At 38.8% G+C, this 18,286-nt stretch overlaps 1 protein-coding gene across 3 annotated transcripts in view; it reads left to right on the top strand.

Annotated features, from left to right (window-relative positions):
- Positions 1 to 18,286, top strand: part of ptpn13 (protein tyrosine phosphatase non-receptor type 13) — a 262,225-nt gene that overhangs the window by 157,069 nt on the left and 86,870 nt on the right. For 2 of the 3 annotated variants that reach the window (XM_063043508.1, XM_063043506.1), the window contains exons 18-26: positions 1,199 to 1,631; positions 2,257 to 2,366; positions 7,872 to 7,961; positions 8,312 to 8,419; positions 9,741 to 9,890; positions 10,580 to 11,013; positions 12,938 to 13,081; positions 16,224 to 16,317; positions 16,904 to 16,989. In XM_063043508.1, coding sequence (XP_062899578.1) covers positions 1,199 to 1,631; positions 2,257 to 2,366; positions 7,872 to 7,961; positions 8,312 to 8,419; positions 9,741 to 9,890; positions 10,580 to 11,013; positions 12,938 to 13,081; positions 16,224 to 16,317; positions 16,904 to 16,989 — 1,649 coding nt within the window. The remainder of the gene's footprint in view (positions 1 to 1,198; positions 1,632 to 2,256; positions 2,367 to 7,871; positions 7,962 to 8,311; positions 8,420 to 9,740; positions 9,891 to 10,579; positions 11,014 to 12,937; positions 13,082 to 16,223; positions 16,318 to 16,903; positions 16,990 to 18,286) is intronic. The other variant, XM_063043507.1, reaches the window with a different exon arrangement.

The following is an 18,286-nucleotide window of genomic DNA, read 5'->3' as shown; positions in this document are numbered from 1 at the left end:
TGTCAAAGTGGGGAGGTAACGAAAGGTGGCCACTGGGTTCACAATTTACAGAACCTGATAAGTTAGTTTTATTACATTTTTTTTTCCAGTTTACTTAGTTAAATGTTGCAAAGTGTAATTGTGGTGACAATACAGATCCTTTAAGGCTTATATTCACAGGACCACTAACAATTAAGAAGTGTGTATATGTTGGAAATTCCCCATACGTTAAACTTCCAATATTACTTTGAGAGAAAAGCCTTTCCCATAATGAGTAAAATAAATTGGAAACACCGTTCCCTGTCTGCTATGTTTCCTTGTTATTAAGAGGTTGGGTATAGTATGGAGCTGTCAAGATTTGACAAGAAGATGTACGTCACAGAAGAGATTGGGTAGAGAATTTGGTTTCTTATTATTGCATGTAGCAAGGTAGAGTGAAAAACTTTGTTTTGCATGTTATCCATACGGATTATTTTAGTACCACAGTACATGAGGTAATAGAAGGAAAAACAATAACAGAAAGCAGAATAATATGTTACAGTTACAGAGAAAGTGTAAGTGCAGGCAGGGAATAGGGCACAAAGCTAAAATAGGTAGATTGCGTGGTAGAGAGTCCATCTTATTGTACTAGTGGGCTGTTCAACGGTGGGATAGAAGCTGTCCTAATAGTGGGATGGAGATGTCCTAACGGTGGGATTGGGATGTCCTAACGGTGGGATGGAGATGTCCTAACGGTGGGATGGAGATGTCCTAACGGTGGGATGGAAGCTGTCCTAACGGTGGGATGGAAGCTGCCCTAACGGTGGGATGGAGATGTCCTAATGGTGGGATGGAGTTGTCCTGGCAGTTTGATGGAGTTGTCCTAACGGTGGGATGCAGATGTCCTAACGGTGGGATGCAGATGTCCTAACGGTGGGATGGAGATGTCCTAACGGTGGGATGGAAGATATCCTAACGGTGGGATGGAGATGTCCTAATGGTGGGATAGGGATGAAGATATCCTAACGGTGGGATGGAAGATGTCCTAACAGTGGGATAACGGTGGAATGGAGATGTCCTAACGGTGGGATAGAGATGTCCTAACAGTGGGATTGGGATGTCCTAACGGTGGGATAGCGATGTCCTAATGGTGGGATAATGGTGGGATGGAGCAGTCCTGGTTGTACATTCATTCTGCCTGACATGCTGACTGAATTCACTTTTCTCTGTATTTTTTTAGAAAGTTTATCGGTCAACAACTTGAACCACAATGGAGACTCAGCAGGTGTATTCAGCACAAGTAGGGTAAATAGCAGTTCTAGTCTTGCTGCTAGTGCCCACAGCAAAATAACGGATCCATTACAACTTGCACAATCTGATTTCCTGAAACGCATGTCCAGGTCAGAGGCAGCGTTGAACCAGCCTCTGCACAGCATCTCAAAAGATAAGGTGTGTAGAACTCTGTGGGATCAATACCCTCCCATTCACAGCAAATCTCACTACGACCTTCGTCCAGTTTCTGACTCAAAACGGAGAAGTACATCCATTTTTAGCAGCCAGCTCATTCCTCCTTCAAGTATGCTGAAAGGGCTGAGTGGACTCAAACTGAAGCATCCACAGCACCGTTCAGACACAGAGTCCGTGGCAGACAGTGAGCAGTGGATCAAAAGCAGGTATGTTTGTTCACATAAGGAATAGCTTTAAATAAGGAGTAGGTCCGGTGTGTTAGAAACTGCTGCAACTAAGACCTTGATGAACAAAGGAAACCTTTGGGACTGAGGGTACTTTCGCCACATGATCATCTTTGTCAACAAAACCAGTCAATTTAAAAAAAATTCTTCCCTGGATGTAGATGCAGCTGTTGAAGTTAGATATTACTCTTCCTCAGTTGCTTTGAGATTTAGACACATTAGTATATATAGACAAATGTGTGTCATTAAAGAAGTGTGCATTCCTTTCCTCAATCATAGCAAATGATGGCATCAAATCTCAACAAAAAAAGTAGTTTACCATGTTGCCTCTTGCTGAAATCACAAGGAAACAGGATCAATTTTAGTTTTAAAATCTTAAGATGACTTATTTAGTGATTACTCAGAAAATCTCTGATTAAAATGTATTGTTTCTTTATCATATGACTGTTGGTTTGTTCTTAATTACACAATCTACTTAAGGAACTATATTATGGAGAATGGTGTATGTAAAGTACAATTAGTTTCAATTTTTGCTTTTGCAATTTACTGAAAGAAAATCTGTCATTTACTTGTCTTCCATTTTATCACCTTTATTATTTTGTTCAAGTGTCACTTCTCCAAAGAAGTCTCAGGCCACCTTACACCGAAGCCCTCCCCGAAGAATTCCTGCACCTGATTCGCCATCTGCAGAAGATTCTATTCAGGCAAATGCCATAGGTCAGACACTAATATTTCAAGGTTCAAAGTAAATTTATTATTAAAGTTGAATTATATGTCACTATATACAACCTTGGGATTCATTTTCCTTCAGACATACTCAATAAATCCAATAACCATGATAGAATCCATGAAAGACACTACCAACAGGGCGGACAACTGGCAACAAGCTCTGCAAGTACAAAAAGAAAGAATACCAGGTTGTGATGCAGCCAGTTAATATATTCTTCACCACACATCTGTAAATCTCTACAGATGGTGTCAGAGTTTTAGGTGTCAGAGGCAATACTGTGTTTTCTTCATAATTGTTGGGCCCAGGTCCTCTGAAATAAGAACACCAAAGTACCAATTCAGTTTATACGTATACTTAGTACCTAGAACAAATTCAGGTTAACACATACAAAATGCTGGAAGAATTCAGCAGGTCAGACAGCATCTATGAAAATGAATAAACAGTTGGCATTTTGGGTGAACAATAGAGGAGGGGGAGGGAAAGGAGGATTAGCCGAAAGGTGACAGGTCAAGCCAGGTGGGTAGGAAAGGTAAAGGGCAGGAGAGGAAGGAATCTGATAGTAGAGGAGAGTGGACCATGGCAGGTGAGGAGAAAAGGTAAGAGGCCAGAGTGGGAAATAGAAGAGGTAAAGGGGAGGAAAAAAAAAAGGTAACCAGAACAAGAAATTGATGTTCATGCCATCAGATAGAAGGCTACTGAAATGGAATATGGGGTCCTCCACTCTTGAGAGTGGCTTCACCATGCCAAAAGAGGAGGCCATAGACTGACATGCTGGAATGGGAATGGGGATAGGAATCAAAATGGTTGGCCACAGGGAATGTCTACTTTTGTCAGATGGAACAGAGGTGTTTAACAAAGCAGTGTCTCAATTTATGTGGGATCTCACCAATGTAGAGGAGCCTGTACCTGGAAGGAATAGTTGGGCTCTGAATGGAGGTAAAGGAAGAGGTGAATGGATAGGTGTCACATTTCTGTCAGTTGTAGGGAAATGTGCCAGCAGAGAGATTAGTAGGGAGGGAAAAATGGACAAAGGAATCACGGGGGAGTGGTCCCTGTGGAATGTGGAGTGTGAGGCGGGAGGAAGGTAAAGATGTGTTTGGTAGTGGGATCCCATTGAAAATGGCGGAAGTTGAGTAGAATGATGTATTGGATGTGGAGGCTCATGGGGTGGTAGGTAAAGACAAAAGGAAACCTATCCCTGTTATGGCAGAGGGAAGATGCCTTAACAGGGATAGGTTGAACACAGATGCCCAGGAAATGGAGGAGATGGGGTGAGAGTAGTATCAATGGAGGAGCAAGGGAAACCCTGTTCTTTGAAGAAAGAGAACTTCTTCAATGTTCTGGAAAGGAAAGCCTCATCTGGGAACAGCTGCGGCAGTGAGAAGGAACTGAGAATTTTTATAGGAGACAGGGTGGGAAGAGGTATAGTCGAGATAGCAGTGGCAATTGGTAGGTTTATAAAATATGTTGATAAGACAGTTTGTCTCCAGGGATTGAGAAAGGCAAATGAGGTAGCCAGGGAAAAGGCATGCATTGCTGGAAACCATGCGGCTGCCAACGCTACCGCTTGAGTTTGGAGAAAGTGGGAGGAGTCAAATGAGAAATCGTTGAGGGTGAGGACTAGTTCCACTCGACTCAGGAGGGTGGTGATGGAGGGCAACTGGTTGGCCCTTTTGTTGAGATGTATTGAAATCTTTTGTGGAGGTGTCTGAGAGCTACCACCTAGCCTCAGCAAGGCGGAGGTTAGTCCACCGCACAGGAACAGCACCCGTTTGTCTGCAGATTTGATGGTGAGGTTGAGATTGGTGCGGAGAGAGCAGGGGACAGTGTGTTCAGAAGCGGTAAGGCTCGAGGAGTGCTGAAGTCGAGCCAGTTGATGACTCATTGGCAATTAGAGATGAAAAGATCCAGCGCAGGAAGGAAGCCAGAGCCGAGGTCCAAGAAGAGGAAGAGGGTTACAGAAGGGGTTATCACTGCAAGATGGGAAGTTCTTGTTAAAGTTCAGGGGCTCACATTTAGAGATCATGCTCTGCTCCTGTTTACACCCCTAAGCCCTTAACTGTGAGTAAGTTTCATTGATACTGTTGTAAAGACCATATTAATACGCATTCAACGTCTGTTTACAACAAATCGTGGTACAACATTACAGTGCAGCTAACAGAGCTACCTGGTTACTGTCTAGCAACTCTGATTCAATCCTGTCATCTGCTGCTTGTGTGGAATTTGTACACCGTATCTATGACCGTTTGGTTTCCTGCCACATGTAGTGATGTGTAAGCTAGTAGGTTAATTGACTAATGTAAATTCCCCCTCAAGCAGGTGGGAGGCAGTATCTGTTGGAGCAGATGAGAGCATGCAGATAATAAAATGAGATTAGTGTACAGTTATCGTAATAGGGCTGTTTGATGGGCAGCTCGAAGTCAGTGAGCCCAAGGGTCTGATTCCATGTCATGTGATTCTGAGGTATCTCTTCAGTTCACTATTACCTCTCATGTTAATTGTCTGGCCACTGATCACTCCTAATCTTATGTATTCCAATGGAACTCGATAGAAACTCAAGGTTAGAACCACATCTTCTGACATGGCACATTATAGACTTAAGGATCCAATGCTTTCAGGTAATCAAGCTCACATTTCTAGCATTCATTCTTTTCTTTCTTTTATAATATTTCAAGTTAATTTCTTCTGTTTTCACATCCTCTAGGTGTGTATTTACCTCTGTCTTTCAGTCAGCACCGTCACCACTCATATCATTCAGCTTTTCTTGGTCGCCACCCTGTTTTTCTACTCCTGTTCTCTATTTCTCCAGTTCCTAGTTACAATAAATACATGCAAGGAGAAAATTAAGCCTGTACTGTACTTGATGTGCACACCACAAGCTGTTTTGTCAGTTTTTACGTCATTGGAAATATTGAATAAAAAGGTAACATGTTCTAAAACATGCACACACACAGTTTTAAATGTTGCACTATTTCTTACTTTGTGTATTTGTGCTGCTTAAATAATTTGCCTAGTTATCTAATAATTTAGAATAGTTTATGTAAGGACTGAAACCCATCAATGGCATGGTTATAAGTTTAAATCTTCTCTTTGATGGGAGATTAGTGAAACTCTCTCTCACTGCTCCCCCTCTGTGATTTCTGCTGCTCTCTGACTCTTCGACCAGCTGCTCCTCCACCTTTTTATTCTGTCGTCTTTCCCCTTACCTTTCAGTCCTGAAGAACAGTCTCGGCCTGAAACGTTGACTGTTTATTAATTTCCATAGATGCTGCCTGATGTGCTGAGTTCCTCCAGCATTTTGTGTGTGTGTTGCTTCATATATCTAATTTTAGTTTAAATTTTGGATGTCTGAAATATAACATGCATATTGTCCAATTCTTTGTTTTAAAACATAATATTTGCTAAACTTTTAAAGTGCATTATTGATTCTGAGATTTCCTAATGATGAATCACATTTGTCTTACTTCAACTTAATGAATTTATTAAATAGATTAATATGAAAATAGTACCCTTCTAAATGTAATCATATATTTTTCACCACCGATCTTCAGAAGATATTTTCTTAAATTTCTGAAAGTTTTTTGTCTCTTTTATGCTGACTTCGATTATCTTCCCAAGATCCTACTTTAGCAAGCTGGCAGCCAGTCTGGTCATGATTCATAATAGTTTGAAGCAGCTATTAGCAGATGTGTGGAAGTTTGCAGGCCCTGGTGTGTTCTATTATGTCCTCTGGAGAATGCTGAGCCATACACAGTACTTGCCCTAGGTAGTCCAGCTGAACTGGCCACATGAAGTATTGTTCCTTTGTGTACAGAACTAAAAGGAAAAATTCATGTTTTCTAATTGCATCAGCTGTTTGGGTTTTATCCAACTTTTACAGTCCTTGATAATTGAGCATTTATAAATTTTGATTAACTTTTCTTTTGTGTGACGTGCCATCCCCTGAAACATGACCCAAACAGAATTTCTTCTGGTGAAATAAATTTACATATAAATAATTGACACTGATTTGTTGTAGGAATGTATAATGGATATATTGGGCACAAGAGGCCTTTAATATATTGGTAAGGGGATGATAGATTCAAATTTAAGCATTAGTGTTCTAATTATCCTATATAGCACTGGAAAATCTGCAATTTTTGATTTAATTGTGGTTTAATTTGGGTTTTTAAAGTGCAAATGAGCAAAAGCAAATCAGTAACTGAGCAGTCATTATTTTTCTCACTGAGAAGCTTAAACCTTTCTTTGTATACTCTAATCAAGAGCTCGAGCAATGATGCGAATTGCAAACTTTTTAGTTATCCATTTAAATTATTGTGTGACATGTTAATTAATTTCTGCACAGAAATATTTGAGTCTTTCACGTTCTCTTAATTGCTCTTAAAATGCTTTGAGACTGTGGCATGTTAATCAGCTTTATGAGGATAAACAACTGCATTGTGAAATAGTACTTATTTCTAATTAATCGATGCTTAGAACAAATTGAAGGTGTTTTTAGAAGGGCAGGGTTGTGTTAATTATTGCCAAGAGTTTGTTCGACGGATTTAATTATTACGCAAATGTGATTTGACATATTTACAGTGGATTCCAGTTAATTGGAATACATTGGAACCAGTACATTTTGGTACAATTAAGTGGCTGTCCCAATTAACTGAAGTTTCATGGAAATAGTTTAAAAAGGTATACAAAAGACCATCTGTGTAACAAATTATGCATTTAAATGAAATACAGAACAAATTATAACGCTACCAATAGTACCACAGTACTATAAAACTGTGTATTAATTCCGAATAGTTAGTGATGGATGAATTCGTCCAGTGTACGCAATGAACAAAATCAGCTCAGGCACCTAGTGCAGATAATGGACTGCCTTCATACAATGCTATTGACGATTATATCCTCCGAATCTTCATTTTCATTGTAGCATTCAAGATTATGTTGATACCTTCAAATACTTCATCATTTCTAACTTGTTGAAGTGGTGAACTCGTTTCATTTTCACTCCTGGCCGTTTCGGACATTGCCAGATGCTCGAAACCACAGTGAGCAAAATGGTTTGGAACTGCTTTATTGCTTATTTCTTGCCAACTATCACTGATGTAAATCACTTTTTTTTAAACACAACTGATGCTATTTAAAAGTGTTCATTCTAAGCAGAGTGTCATGTCTGATAGCCACACAAGTGCACATGATTGGTGCAACTTTGAACCTACTTGACAGCCGTCTCACATCAATTAAATGACATAGTATCCCAAATAAACAAAGGGAATCCTGGCTGTTTTCTCGGTTTGCTTTTGTTCGTTAAGAGTTGTCCCAAATAAGTGACTGCCCTGATTAACTGATCGCCCAGTTAACTGGAATCCACTTTAATTCCAAATCCAGCATTGAAATTAATTGCAATTCCTTTTTTTTGCAAGTTGACTTTTTATTTATAGTAATTCCTTAATTGGCAGTCATACTAGCCTAACTTTTGAACTATTTGTATTTGATAGGTACTCTTCATCAGAAATTTAGTGCATTGCCTTCACCAGAAAGGGAGCTTAGATGTATAAAGCTGAAGAAGGATGTGAAACACGGTTTGGGTACGTTGGCTCAGTGTGTTTGTGTGGTTTATCTATGGTTGAAGTAATGTCATTTAACTGCCAAAATAATTTTATTATCAACAATTTTAAAGCAAAGGTATATAAAATTATCTGGATAATTTTGTGGACAAACACATATAAAATTATTTGACAAAATCTTGCATGATAGTGAATGGAATTAGTTGCTTAGACCAAGTAATAACAAAAGCATAAAAACTACCTGATTCCAAAGAGTGAATTTAAATTGAGATGTTCATCCTCATGCAACAGTGTTCTCTTCTGGCCAAAAGATGAAGAACTGTAGGCATTCTAATGATAATGCCACTCACCAAATTATTGATTAAAATTAGGTTTTCAGATTGTTGGTGGAGCAAAGACAGGAAAACTGGACTTGGGAATCTTTGTCTCAACAATCTTGCCAGGAGGTCCAGCAGAACTTGATCAGCGGTTAAACCCAGGTATTGTATTGCGTTTGTTGTACATGATAAGTAGTAATATTATCAGCTCCTCCAACGTGATCATCACAATTCCCTGCTGTGCGCGTGAGTTGTCAGGCAAGGAGGCTACAGGTTTTGAAAGGGCTATTCTTGTAGGGATTAGGACTATGGGCTGTTAGTGTTGATATTTCCTAAACATTCGGATCTGACAGCTCATTATCAGACAGGATACCAGAGTGAATCTGTGACCTAAACAGATGACATTGGTTTTCTTTCACATATTTTAATGCATTCCTTACCCAACTCCCAATTTTCTTCCAGAAAGAGATGCAGTGCCTCAGCTGGTTAACTAAACACATTGCGGTTTATTGGTTTTAACAGCAAGTGGTTGTCTAGGTGCACCCCTTAGTGTTTTGTCTTGGAATAACACTTAATGTTTATTGCATTTCAATAGGGATTTACTATGGCTTGTACCATTAAATTAGTGTTGTAATTAATTAATATTTTAAGTTAAAGTATAATTTTAAATATTAATATTTTAAACCAATTCTCCAGTTTTTGAAGAATTTTATAATATTATAAATGTAGGCAGAGATTAATCACCCAGAAGGTTAATTATCCAAAAGGTTAAGATGCATGTGGAGGCAGATATGATAAAGGCATTTAAGAGCATCTTAGATAGGCACATGAATTTGCAGAGAATGAGGGAGGATATAGATATTGTGTAAATAGAAGGGATTAGTCTAGTTAGGTGTTTAATTAGTTTGCTCTGATTGCCCTGATATGTTTCCTATAGTGACAGAATCTAAGACCAGAGGACACAGCCTCAGAATAGAGGGTTGTCCTTGTAGAATGGAGATGAGGAGGAATTTCTTTAACCAGAGAGTGGTGAATCTGTGGAATTCATTGCTATGGGCAGCTGTGGAGGCTAAGTCTTTATGTATATTTAAAGCAGAGATGGATAAATTCTTGACTGGTCAGAGCATCAAGGGATATGGGGAAAAGACAGGAGACTGGGGCTAAGAGGAAAATTGGATCAGCCATGATGAAGTGGCAGAGCAGATTCAAAGGGCCAAATGGCATAATTCTGCTCCTATATCTTATGGTATTATAATGGCCAGAAGGTTGTTTTCTTACGCTGTACTGTTCTATGTAGAATTAAAAAACCTAATGTTACAAAATATGAAACTTAATATTGTCTTAAGGGTTGAGTAAATTCTCAGTAAGTACAATTACATTAATTATAATTCCAAGATGAATTTGCAAAATTCATCATGTTATAGGGTTTATGCATGTTTCAAAAATTCTTGTGAAATAGTAGTTATGTCTTTGCTGTTTACAGGTGATCATCTGATATCCGTAAATGGAATCAGTTTAGAAGGCGTTGCACACAATGCAGCAGTGGAAATTTTACAAAATGCTCCTGAAGATGTAACCCTGGTCGTCTCTCAGCCAAAAGAGAAACTTTACAGAAGAACTGGCATTCTTTCAGGTACTTGTTCTAGGTTTAAAAAATAAAAATCTGTTATTCTGAAATATTACAAAGTTCTGAGTAAGGTCAGACAATGTGGAATTGGAGGACATGTCTTATTAATTCATGACACAACCAGTGAATTGAATTGTGCATTCAAGCTCAGAGATCCCTCACATGGAAGTGTGTTGGTTGCAAGGACTGCAAGTGTAGGCTGTATTGACTCGTAATGTGGGTTAAAAGTCATTCACCATGAGGGTAATTAGAAACTACCTTTAGTAAGACTAGAAATAACTCATAGATTTGAAAAGTGATATCTCTTGTCATGCAAAGGGTGTTGTTTGTTATTTACTGTAAAGCATTGAAAGTGAACATCCAGTCACAATGATTGTAAATCCACTCTAAAGATTAACATTGCCCCTGAGGGTGAATCTTGGTGTTTGAGACAGATAACTAAGTGGGATATTTATCATGGTATAACTGATTGCAAAATATCCAGTTGAGCTTTAAATAGTTTAAGTGTGCATAAGCTCAAAACTGAGTTATAGATTTTGGTTGGACACAATGAGGGCTTATATTCTGGATTTGAATTTGCAAATATTATTTTAACTAAGAGAATACAGTCAAAATTAATGCATATTAATGTTCATTAAAAAAGTGCAGACTATTGCTTGAAGCAATGTCTAATTGGTTTATCATTTGTTGTCAAGCATCTCCTCCCCTTAAAAAGGGAACAAGGAGCCAGTCCAAGAGTCCTTGTCTTAAAGTGAGACAACAGGATTATGAAGAGGTCTCTTCTTCAGAAGAACTTAATCAATCACAGAGTTACCAGAGAACTCACCCTGTCCGTGGCTCAGTTCCATCTGAAGAAAAGCGAAGAGGAAGTACCAGCTCCCAGGACTCCCGAACTGAAAGCGCAGGCCTTTCACAAAGCCAGGTGAATGGTCTCCACAGACACCAGACTGCTTCCAAAACAACACGATGCATAAGGCAGGACTTGATTCAAACAGTGCTAAAGGGCACAGGGCATTTAAGTAGTATTAATACTGAAACGCCTAAAGAAACAGATTGCTCTGATCGGGGCGATTCTGATATGGATGAAGCAACGTATTCTAGCAGTCAAGAGCAACAAAGCCCCGAAAAGGTAATGTGCTTCCCCCTCCAACTCTTCCAACCTCCCCACCTAATTTTCACCCACCCACTGCCTCCACTACCATCTTTTTTGGGTACATCTATGGAAAGTTCCGAGGTATAAAGCAATAGTTTCCAAATAGCTGAAGTAATGGCAGAAGATTTTTTTCTTTCATTTATTCCCTACTCGACTATTCAGAGTGAATTCTCTGCGCGCTGCTTATGTCATGTTAAAATCATAATTAAATCTTTATATTGTTTGAGAAAGTGCCAGGGCCTTGATGAACGATCAGGAGTTCTCTGTCATGTAAGAAGTCTGTAAAAGGGTCTTAAAACAGCAGGATAGAAGCTATCCTTGAGCCTGGTGGTACATGTTCTCAAATTTTTATACCATGTGTCTGATGGAAGGGGGAAAGAGAGGATGACCAGGGTGTGAGGTCTTTGAGTCATTGTCTGCTTCCCCGAGGCTGTGGCAGACAGTTTAGAGCAAGGGAGAGAAGGACATTACTTCCTGATTATGTTCATTATTCGTACACACTTTCAGAGAGGTCATTAAATTACATTCAAGAGCAGGAGAACAATCAAAATTCAAATCCCGTGACTCCATCAAGCCTGGTATATGCTTCTGTGTTAACTGGACGCCGTAACCTACGCAAGTGGTCTATGCGCGTTGTGAGCATTTATACTTGCGCGTTGGTGTGTCTGCGTTGCTCGGCAATTCGCGCAGGTCACGCATGCGCACTCACCTGCCCGCGCAAAGCTTCATGGTCATGGTAGTCTCGGGGTAAACAAGACGCGAGCGTCTTTTCTCGTGCAAAATGTGTCCTCCATAATTTCGGAGGTCTGTAAAGCTTTATGGAAAGCATTGCAGCCAGAGTTCCTTCCCTGCCCTTCAGTCGCCCAATGGGAAGCTATTGCAGCCTAGGATGACATGCGATGCTACCAAGCAGACCAATCACAGTTGTTGCATTCTGCGTTGCCGCGACGCACGGTTACATTTTGGGAGAGGAACATGTTGCAGCAACGCAAGCTTTCGCGTAGGGTTCCGCGTCGGCTTAGCGTAGGGTTTGCAGCAGCGCAGACTTTTTGGCTACGCGTTGACGCAGAAGTATAAACCAGGCTTTAGGATCAGACTCAAATGTGCTAAGTCAGAAGATGAGGGATTTGATACATCAAAGCTCCTTGGCCTGGTTATACCAAGCTGTTTGAATGGAAGTTCATCACAATCATTATATTGAAACCTCGTGCAGACATTCCCAATTTTTATAGCAATGCAATGATTATGAGTTGATTTGGAATATCTTGAGGAATTGTTAATTTTCTGCTGCCTCTTTTTTTACCCCTGACTATGAAGGTGCAAAATCCATTTGTAATTTTGTTCGTCTAGATTAGTTAACTATATGCTGCATGTACGAAGACTAGAACTTTTCACAGTCTACACAATATGTTGTGTTCTCTAAACTATTAAGAGTTTCTCATCATTGCATTATAACAGATTTTTGTGGAAGTCAGTTCATACTGTTTTATAATACCATGCCAAGCTACTTTTGGGAACAGTGTATCAAACTTGAAATTACCTCCTTAAATTAAAACCATAATCAGAATGTTTAATATCACTGTCATATATCGTGAAATTTGTTCACCATCTTTTAGTGGTAATATAATTTACAAAAAAAACTTGAAATGACCAATTCTTACCTATTATTTTCCTATACTTTTGTGTTTTGTCTTCATCGGACTAAATTGAGTTAATATACTTGGCTGCACTTGAGAATGGAAAAAGTATGTCTATGAAAATAGTATTTTTTCTATATCATTCAAAGACTGTAAAGTCTTTTCCTGTCTTTGAATGATAAAAATGAGGGAGAAAAAAGAAAAGGCTAATTGAATATTCCATTTTGCTGTTTAAACTAATCTTAACTTTTTCTTACATGAAGGATTCTCCAGTGGCAAGGACCAAAAGAAGAGTATTTCCTGATATGAAAAGCAACACCGTGCTAAAACCAGGCGATATTTTTGAAGTGGAGTTGTCAAAAATAGAGAATAGCTTGGGCATAAGTGTCACGGTACTGTTTGGCAAGGTTTTCAGACTTCCTTTCCTCTATTTCAGTTCAGTTTTAGATCATGTAGAATGTAAATTCAATGGAGCCAGTTTTCAGGAGTCGTGGGCTAATTTATCTGTGTGTGTTACAAATTATCAGTAATATTCTTGCCTTCCCAATCCTGTTAGGAACCAGGATTACTCGGGTATCAGTGGACGTGCAATTTATAGAATTAGGTCTTTAATGCTCACGGCAATGAAAGTGTCTGCTACAATAGGGAAACCTTGTTCTTTTGAGGCTCTTTTTGTTGGCTGGGATCGACCATGGATGTTGCATTCCTGCTGTCTCTGTGATACGCAAGCCAGGCCGGTGTGATATAGAAAGCAAGCCCATAGAGCAGGTTTCCCCTCTCCACACAGCTGACAAATCCAGAGGAACAGCTTGGCACCAGCAGTGTCACAGGAGTTGCCAGTCCGCACTGAGCTCAATGTAGGACTGCCTTAGGGACTCCTGCTCCAGAATTTTCCTTGGCGTTTACTCCCGAAGTCTTCTCTGTGAGTGTGGGTATAGCCACAAGGCAACAGAGGGTTTGAGATTAGCGTTTTCATTCTCCTCTATGAGTTGCCAACTACAGCTGACGAGCTCCATCTCCCAAAGCGGCCTTAGCCTCCTGTCAGTAGAAACGGCTCTGCCAGGCTTAGTAGCTAAATGCTCATGAAGACCAAGAGCTCAACTTGGTTGTCAGAGGCTATTTGAGATAGACAATAGACAATAGGTGCAAGAATAGGCCATTGGGCCCTTCGAGCCAGCACCGCCATTCTCTGTGATCATGGCTGATCATCCACAATCAGTACCCCATTCCTGCCTTCTCCCCATATCCCTTGACTCCGCTGTCTTTAAGAGCTCTATCTAACCATGCATGCCATTAGGAGTATTAAATAGTAGTGGGAGCTTAAACCACCCTATGGCTATAACAAACTTAAGGAACCACCATTTTCTTATTAGATTATAAGCAATCAGAAGACCTTCAGAGCTAAAGAACTTGATTAACATTGTACAAGTGAAAAGGATCAATTACTTTTCTGGTCGACTTTGCCTAATTATTGGATCTCTTAGATGTTTGTATCACCTTGGAGTGCCCTGTGAGGGGAATGATGAGAAGATGAAGTAACGGGATCACTCTTGCCTTTCCTCTTCCCTGTCCACATGAATACTAGATGAGATGAAACTGCACCTGAAGGAGACTTGGAGATCCTGAGGTTGTAAAGCAGATGGAGACCTGGTTACTTCTCTCTCTCCTCCTACTTGCTACAACTTTTATCTAGAAAATAAACCTTTGAAAGGGAGGAAAATCTGCCCTACATTTCACAGACGTGCAATTTTCTATCAGATAAAGGTAACACATCTTGATTGGACAGATAATGGATAACCAACATGGAAAAATACTGGCTTATTTGTGTTACTGCTCAAGGTATGTTAGCTTTTCAGCATCACAATTGTCAACAGAAGCTTAAACAAGTGGCTTCATTTTCTCTTTGTCTAAAACTTTTTCCTTAGTTCATCAGATTTACAATCATTATAGGTTAAAGTTGCTTAGGTCCTTCTTGATGTTTCTTTTGAAACAAATTAATTTTTCTTTGCATTTTGTCCCTAATTGTCATTGCCCAAGAAGACTTGTATATATTCAAAAATAAATGCTGTGAGAGTCATTTGCAATATGGGTTTTTATTCAAACTGGAAGAAGTGTATATTGAGCATACAGCATTGGCTTTGAATGTACTAGGAAACACAGTGCAGACCTGACAGTTACTGGAATTAAAGGATTCCTCTGCAAGATGTTCAGCCTCAGGGAATAAGCTCTACCAATAAATTTCTGGCTGCATTTGCTGCTGTATCCTGTGTGGACTCCTGCAGTGGAGCAGGAACTTGTTGATTCCCCAGCACATAGACTGAAGAATTTCTCCACTGATCCTGCACCTGGTTACAACCCCATGGACAGGAATAGATAAAAGGAATCAGGAAAAAATTAAGATTAGTTATGTGTTTCATTGGACACATTAAAGTGTCTAATCAGTTAATGATTTAGAATGTTTTAAATGATTTTACAAACATTTGTACTTATTTGAATTTTCTTAAACTGGTAATTTGACATAATTGTTTGTTAAATGTACTGAAAGATACTTGAAAGAATTCATAAACTTGGGTTCTGGCTTTGTTGACTACCTTTACAATGAACCAGTCTGTGCCTCACCCACATGACACTATCATCCTTGGAATACCCACCTGCTGTGCAAGGTCTTCAGCATATTGGAAATGAACTTGTTTGTCAGCAAGTTCAGCCATCCAGATACAAATCGTGGGCAGAAAGTCATGCTCAACCAGTTGCCAGCTGTTTATTAAAGCAGTGGGTGTTAATGCACATAGCTTTTAAATAAATAATTTAACAACTTCTTTAAGGTGAATCTATCAAAATAACTATTATTTTAAAGTTACTTTACTCTTGAAAGTTTGTATTTTACCCGAGGAAATGATAAAGCCTGTTTTCAAAATTGCTGTTTTTCCTCTCTATTGGTCTTGATTTCTTTTAATTTCCCTTTCATAAACTTGTATGCCTTGTCACTAATTCACCTACCATTGGAAAATATCCTTCAATACTCTCCAGCCTTCTTAAAAACCTTTCCAATATTTGGGACATAGTTTGGATCTTTCCTTAATGCTTCCCTTTTCAGCAAAAGGCACAATGATTATTGCTTTAAGACAACTCATTCTGTATGTGAGTTAGTGAACTCTGTTTGCTATATCAGAGGCTCCACATCCTTCCCACAACAAGAAATGACTTTCTATAGACACAACATAACTTGTTCACTTTTATGCTTGGCAAAGCTATCAGTTCTCTCCCTTACAAATATTTAAAGTCTGTTATGTTTATACACCTCAAAGTCCATTCTCTCCTCTCATACAATATACATGAAGCTTAGTAAATAAGGGAAGTTCCTTTTCTTAAGTTTACATATACAACTTATTAGTAAATGTATCTGTCATCTTTTGTTCTTTTCCCACCTGCATTCCTTATTATTTGCTGTGAAAGAATTTCATTAAAAAACATTTTTAAAAACTTCCCTCTGTGTGTTTTTTTTAACCAGTTAGTTATCCTTCTTTCTATGCATTTGTTTTACTTTAGGGTGGTATAAACACAAGTGTGCGACATGGTGGGATTTATGTAAAAGCCATAATACCAGGGGGAGCAGCTGAGGCTGATGGACGAATTAGGAAAGGTGAGTTATTTATGCTGATGCTGATAAAAAATTGCACATTTGAAGTTATTCACAAATTATATTTTGCAATATCAAGTCTCTTAAGGAGCAGTACTTCCAAATTATTATAGTCCCCAATTTTTGGCATTTGTCCAAAATAATGCATTAATGGACATTTTTTGCTCAGATTAACTTTATCATCATATTATATAGAATAGTAATGATACCGGATCAGGACTTTATGAAGGCAAACAACTGTTAAATTTATGTCAGCTTTTCTTTCATCGTGCCATGCATACTGCCATTGCAACACAGTAGTAAAATAAAAAATGTCAAAAATTATCCCAGGAATTAATCTCCCAACGGTGAAAATTCCACAGTACATCCTTCCAGTGCATTATCACTGAGGAATTTGAAGTCTTCTGCTTTGTCTTTAACTGACACAAATAATTTTAGAATAATTTTGATACAATGTCTCTACCCTTTTTATCATTGAAGAGGGAAATCATTTAGCATCCATATTCGTTCAGCAATCAGAACTTGCTATATGTGGTTTGGAAGTTTACAGTTACGTGTTTTTTGCTAAAGTTTTGCTGGCTCATTTTAGGTGACCGTGTTCTTTCCGTGAATAATATCTCTTTGGAGGGTGCAACTCATAAACAAGCTGTCGAAACGCTGAGGAGCACAGGGCAGGTATGCAGATCATCATTTTAGATACATTCCTAACATGCAACTGGTTTTGGTAAATATAAAGTGAACCAACTTGAGCATCACTTGCTGCCCAGGCCACATCTTTTCCTTCACAACCTGATACTTTAGAAACAACTTTAATCAAAAATGGCTATTACCACTTTAGTCATGATTTCTTTAAGATGAGGAGACAGGATGTGTACAAATTCATGGTAAGTTTACTGATGAAGTATTTCCATGTAAATATGGAATAATTACTGTCTGGACAGTCTGAGGCTAGTGGAAATTGCTGTTAAATGTCACTTGATGCCTTTTAAGGCCTTATCTTGATGTTGAGCAGTTTCTGTTAATAACCTCTTGGAAGAGAGAAAAGGGGAAATGTTGAAGTTTCCTTGTATGTATTTACTATGTTATGAATTTGTCTAAAATCTTTATGGTGCAAGTGTTGAAAGGATGGTTATTATGGATTAAAATCACCCTTTCCTACTTAAATTCATATTGCTATTTAATTTATGTAATTAGCTGCTACAACATAATTGGGTGCTACAAATTTACCTTAAAGTTCTTTGGCACAAATAATATGCCAAGTTAACCATCTAAAGCAATACCTACAAAATGCTAGAGGAACTCAGCATCCATGGAAAAGAGTAAACAGTCGATGTTTCGGGCTGAAACATCCATCAGGGCTGTCTGACCTGCTGAGTTCCTCCAGCATTTTGTGTGTATTGCTTTGGATTTCCAGCATCTGCAGATTTTCTCATCTAAAGCTTTTTTTGAACAATTCTGTCTGATAATACTTATAATATTGGGTCATAGTCTCATAATACTTATTCCAACTATGCTGATTCATTATGCTGGAGAAACTCAACAGGTCCATAAGACATAGGAGCAGAATTAAGCCATTCAGCCCATCGAGTCTGCTCTGCCATTCCATCATTGCTGATCCTAGATCCCACTCAACCCCATACACCTGCCTAAAACTTCGACTGTTTATTCCTTTCTGTGGATGCTGCCTGACTTGCCGAGGTCTTCCAGCATTTTGTATGTGTGTGGTTCTGGATATCCAGCATCTGCAGAATCTCTTGTCTTTTTAATTTATATTGTTTGTTTACATTTAAAGCATCAACTAAGCTTTCCCTGTGATGTTACATTTTATTTCAAGTCTTCATTGGTGTCTTTTCAAAGCTCTTCATCCCTTATAACATTTTATATTATGTTCCAATCAAAGAGAATGCATTGTACCTTTACAGAACATGGGCAGTTGTTACGGCCATCATTTTGAAGGTACGTCCAGTGCTTG

The sequence above is a fragment of the Mobula hypostoma genome, chromosome 3 (genome assembly GCF_963921235.1).
Source record: "Mobula hypostoma chromosome 3, sMobHyp1.1, whole genome shotgun sequence".
NCBI lineage: Eukaryota > Metazoa > Chordata > Chondrichthyes > Myliobatiformes > Myliobatidae > Mobula > Mobula hypostoma.
Note: the sequence above shows the minus strand (reverse complement) of the source record. Positions and strands in the feature narration are given on the sequence as shown.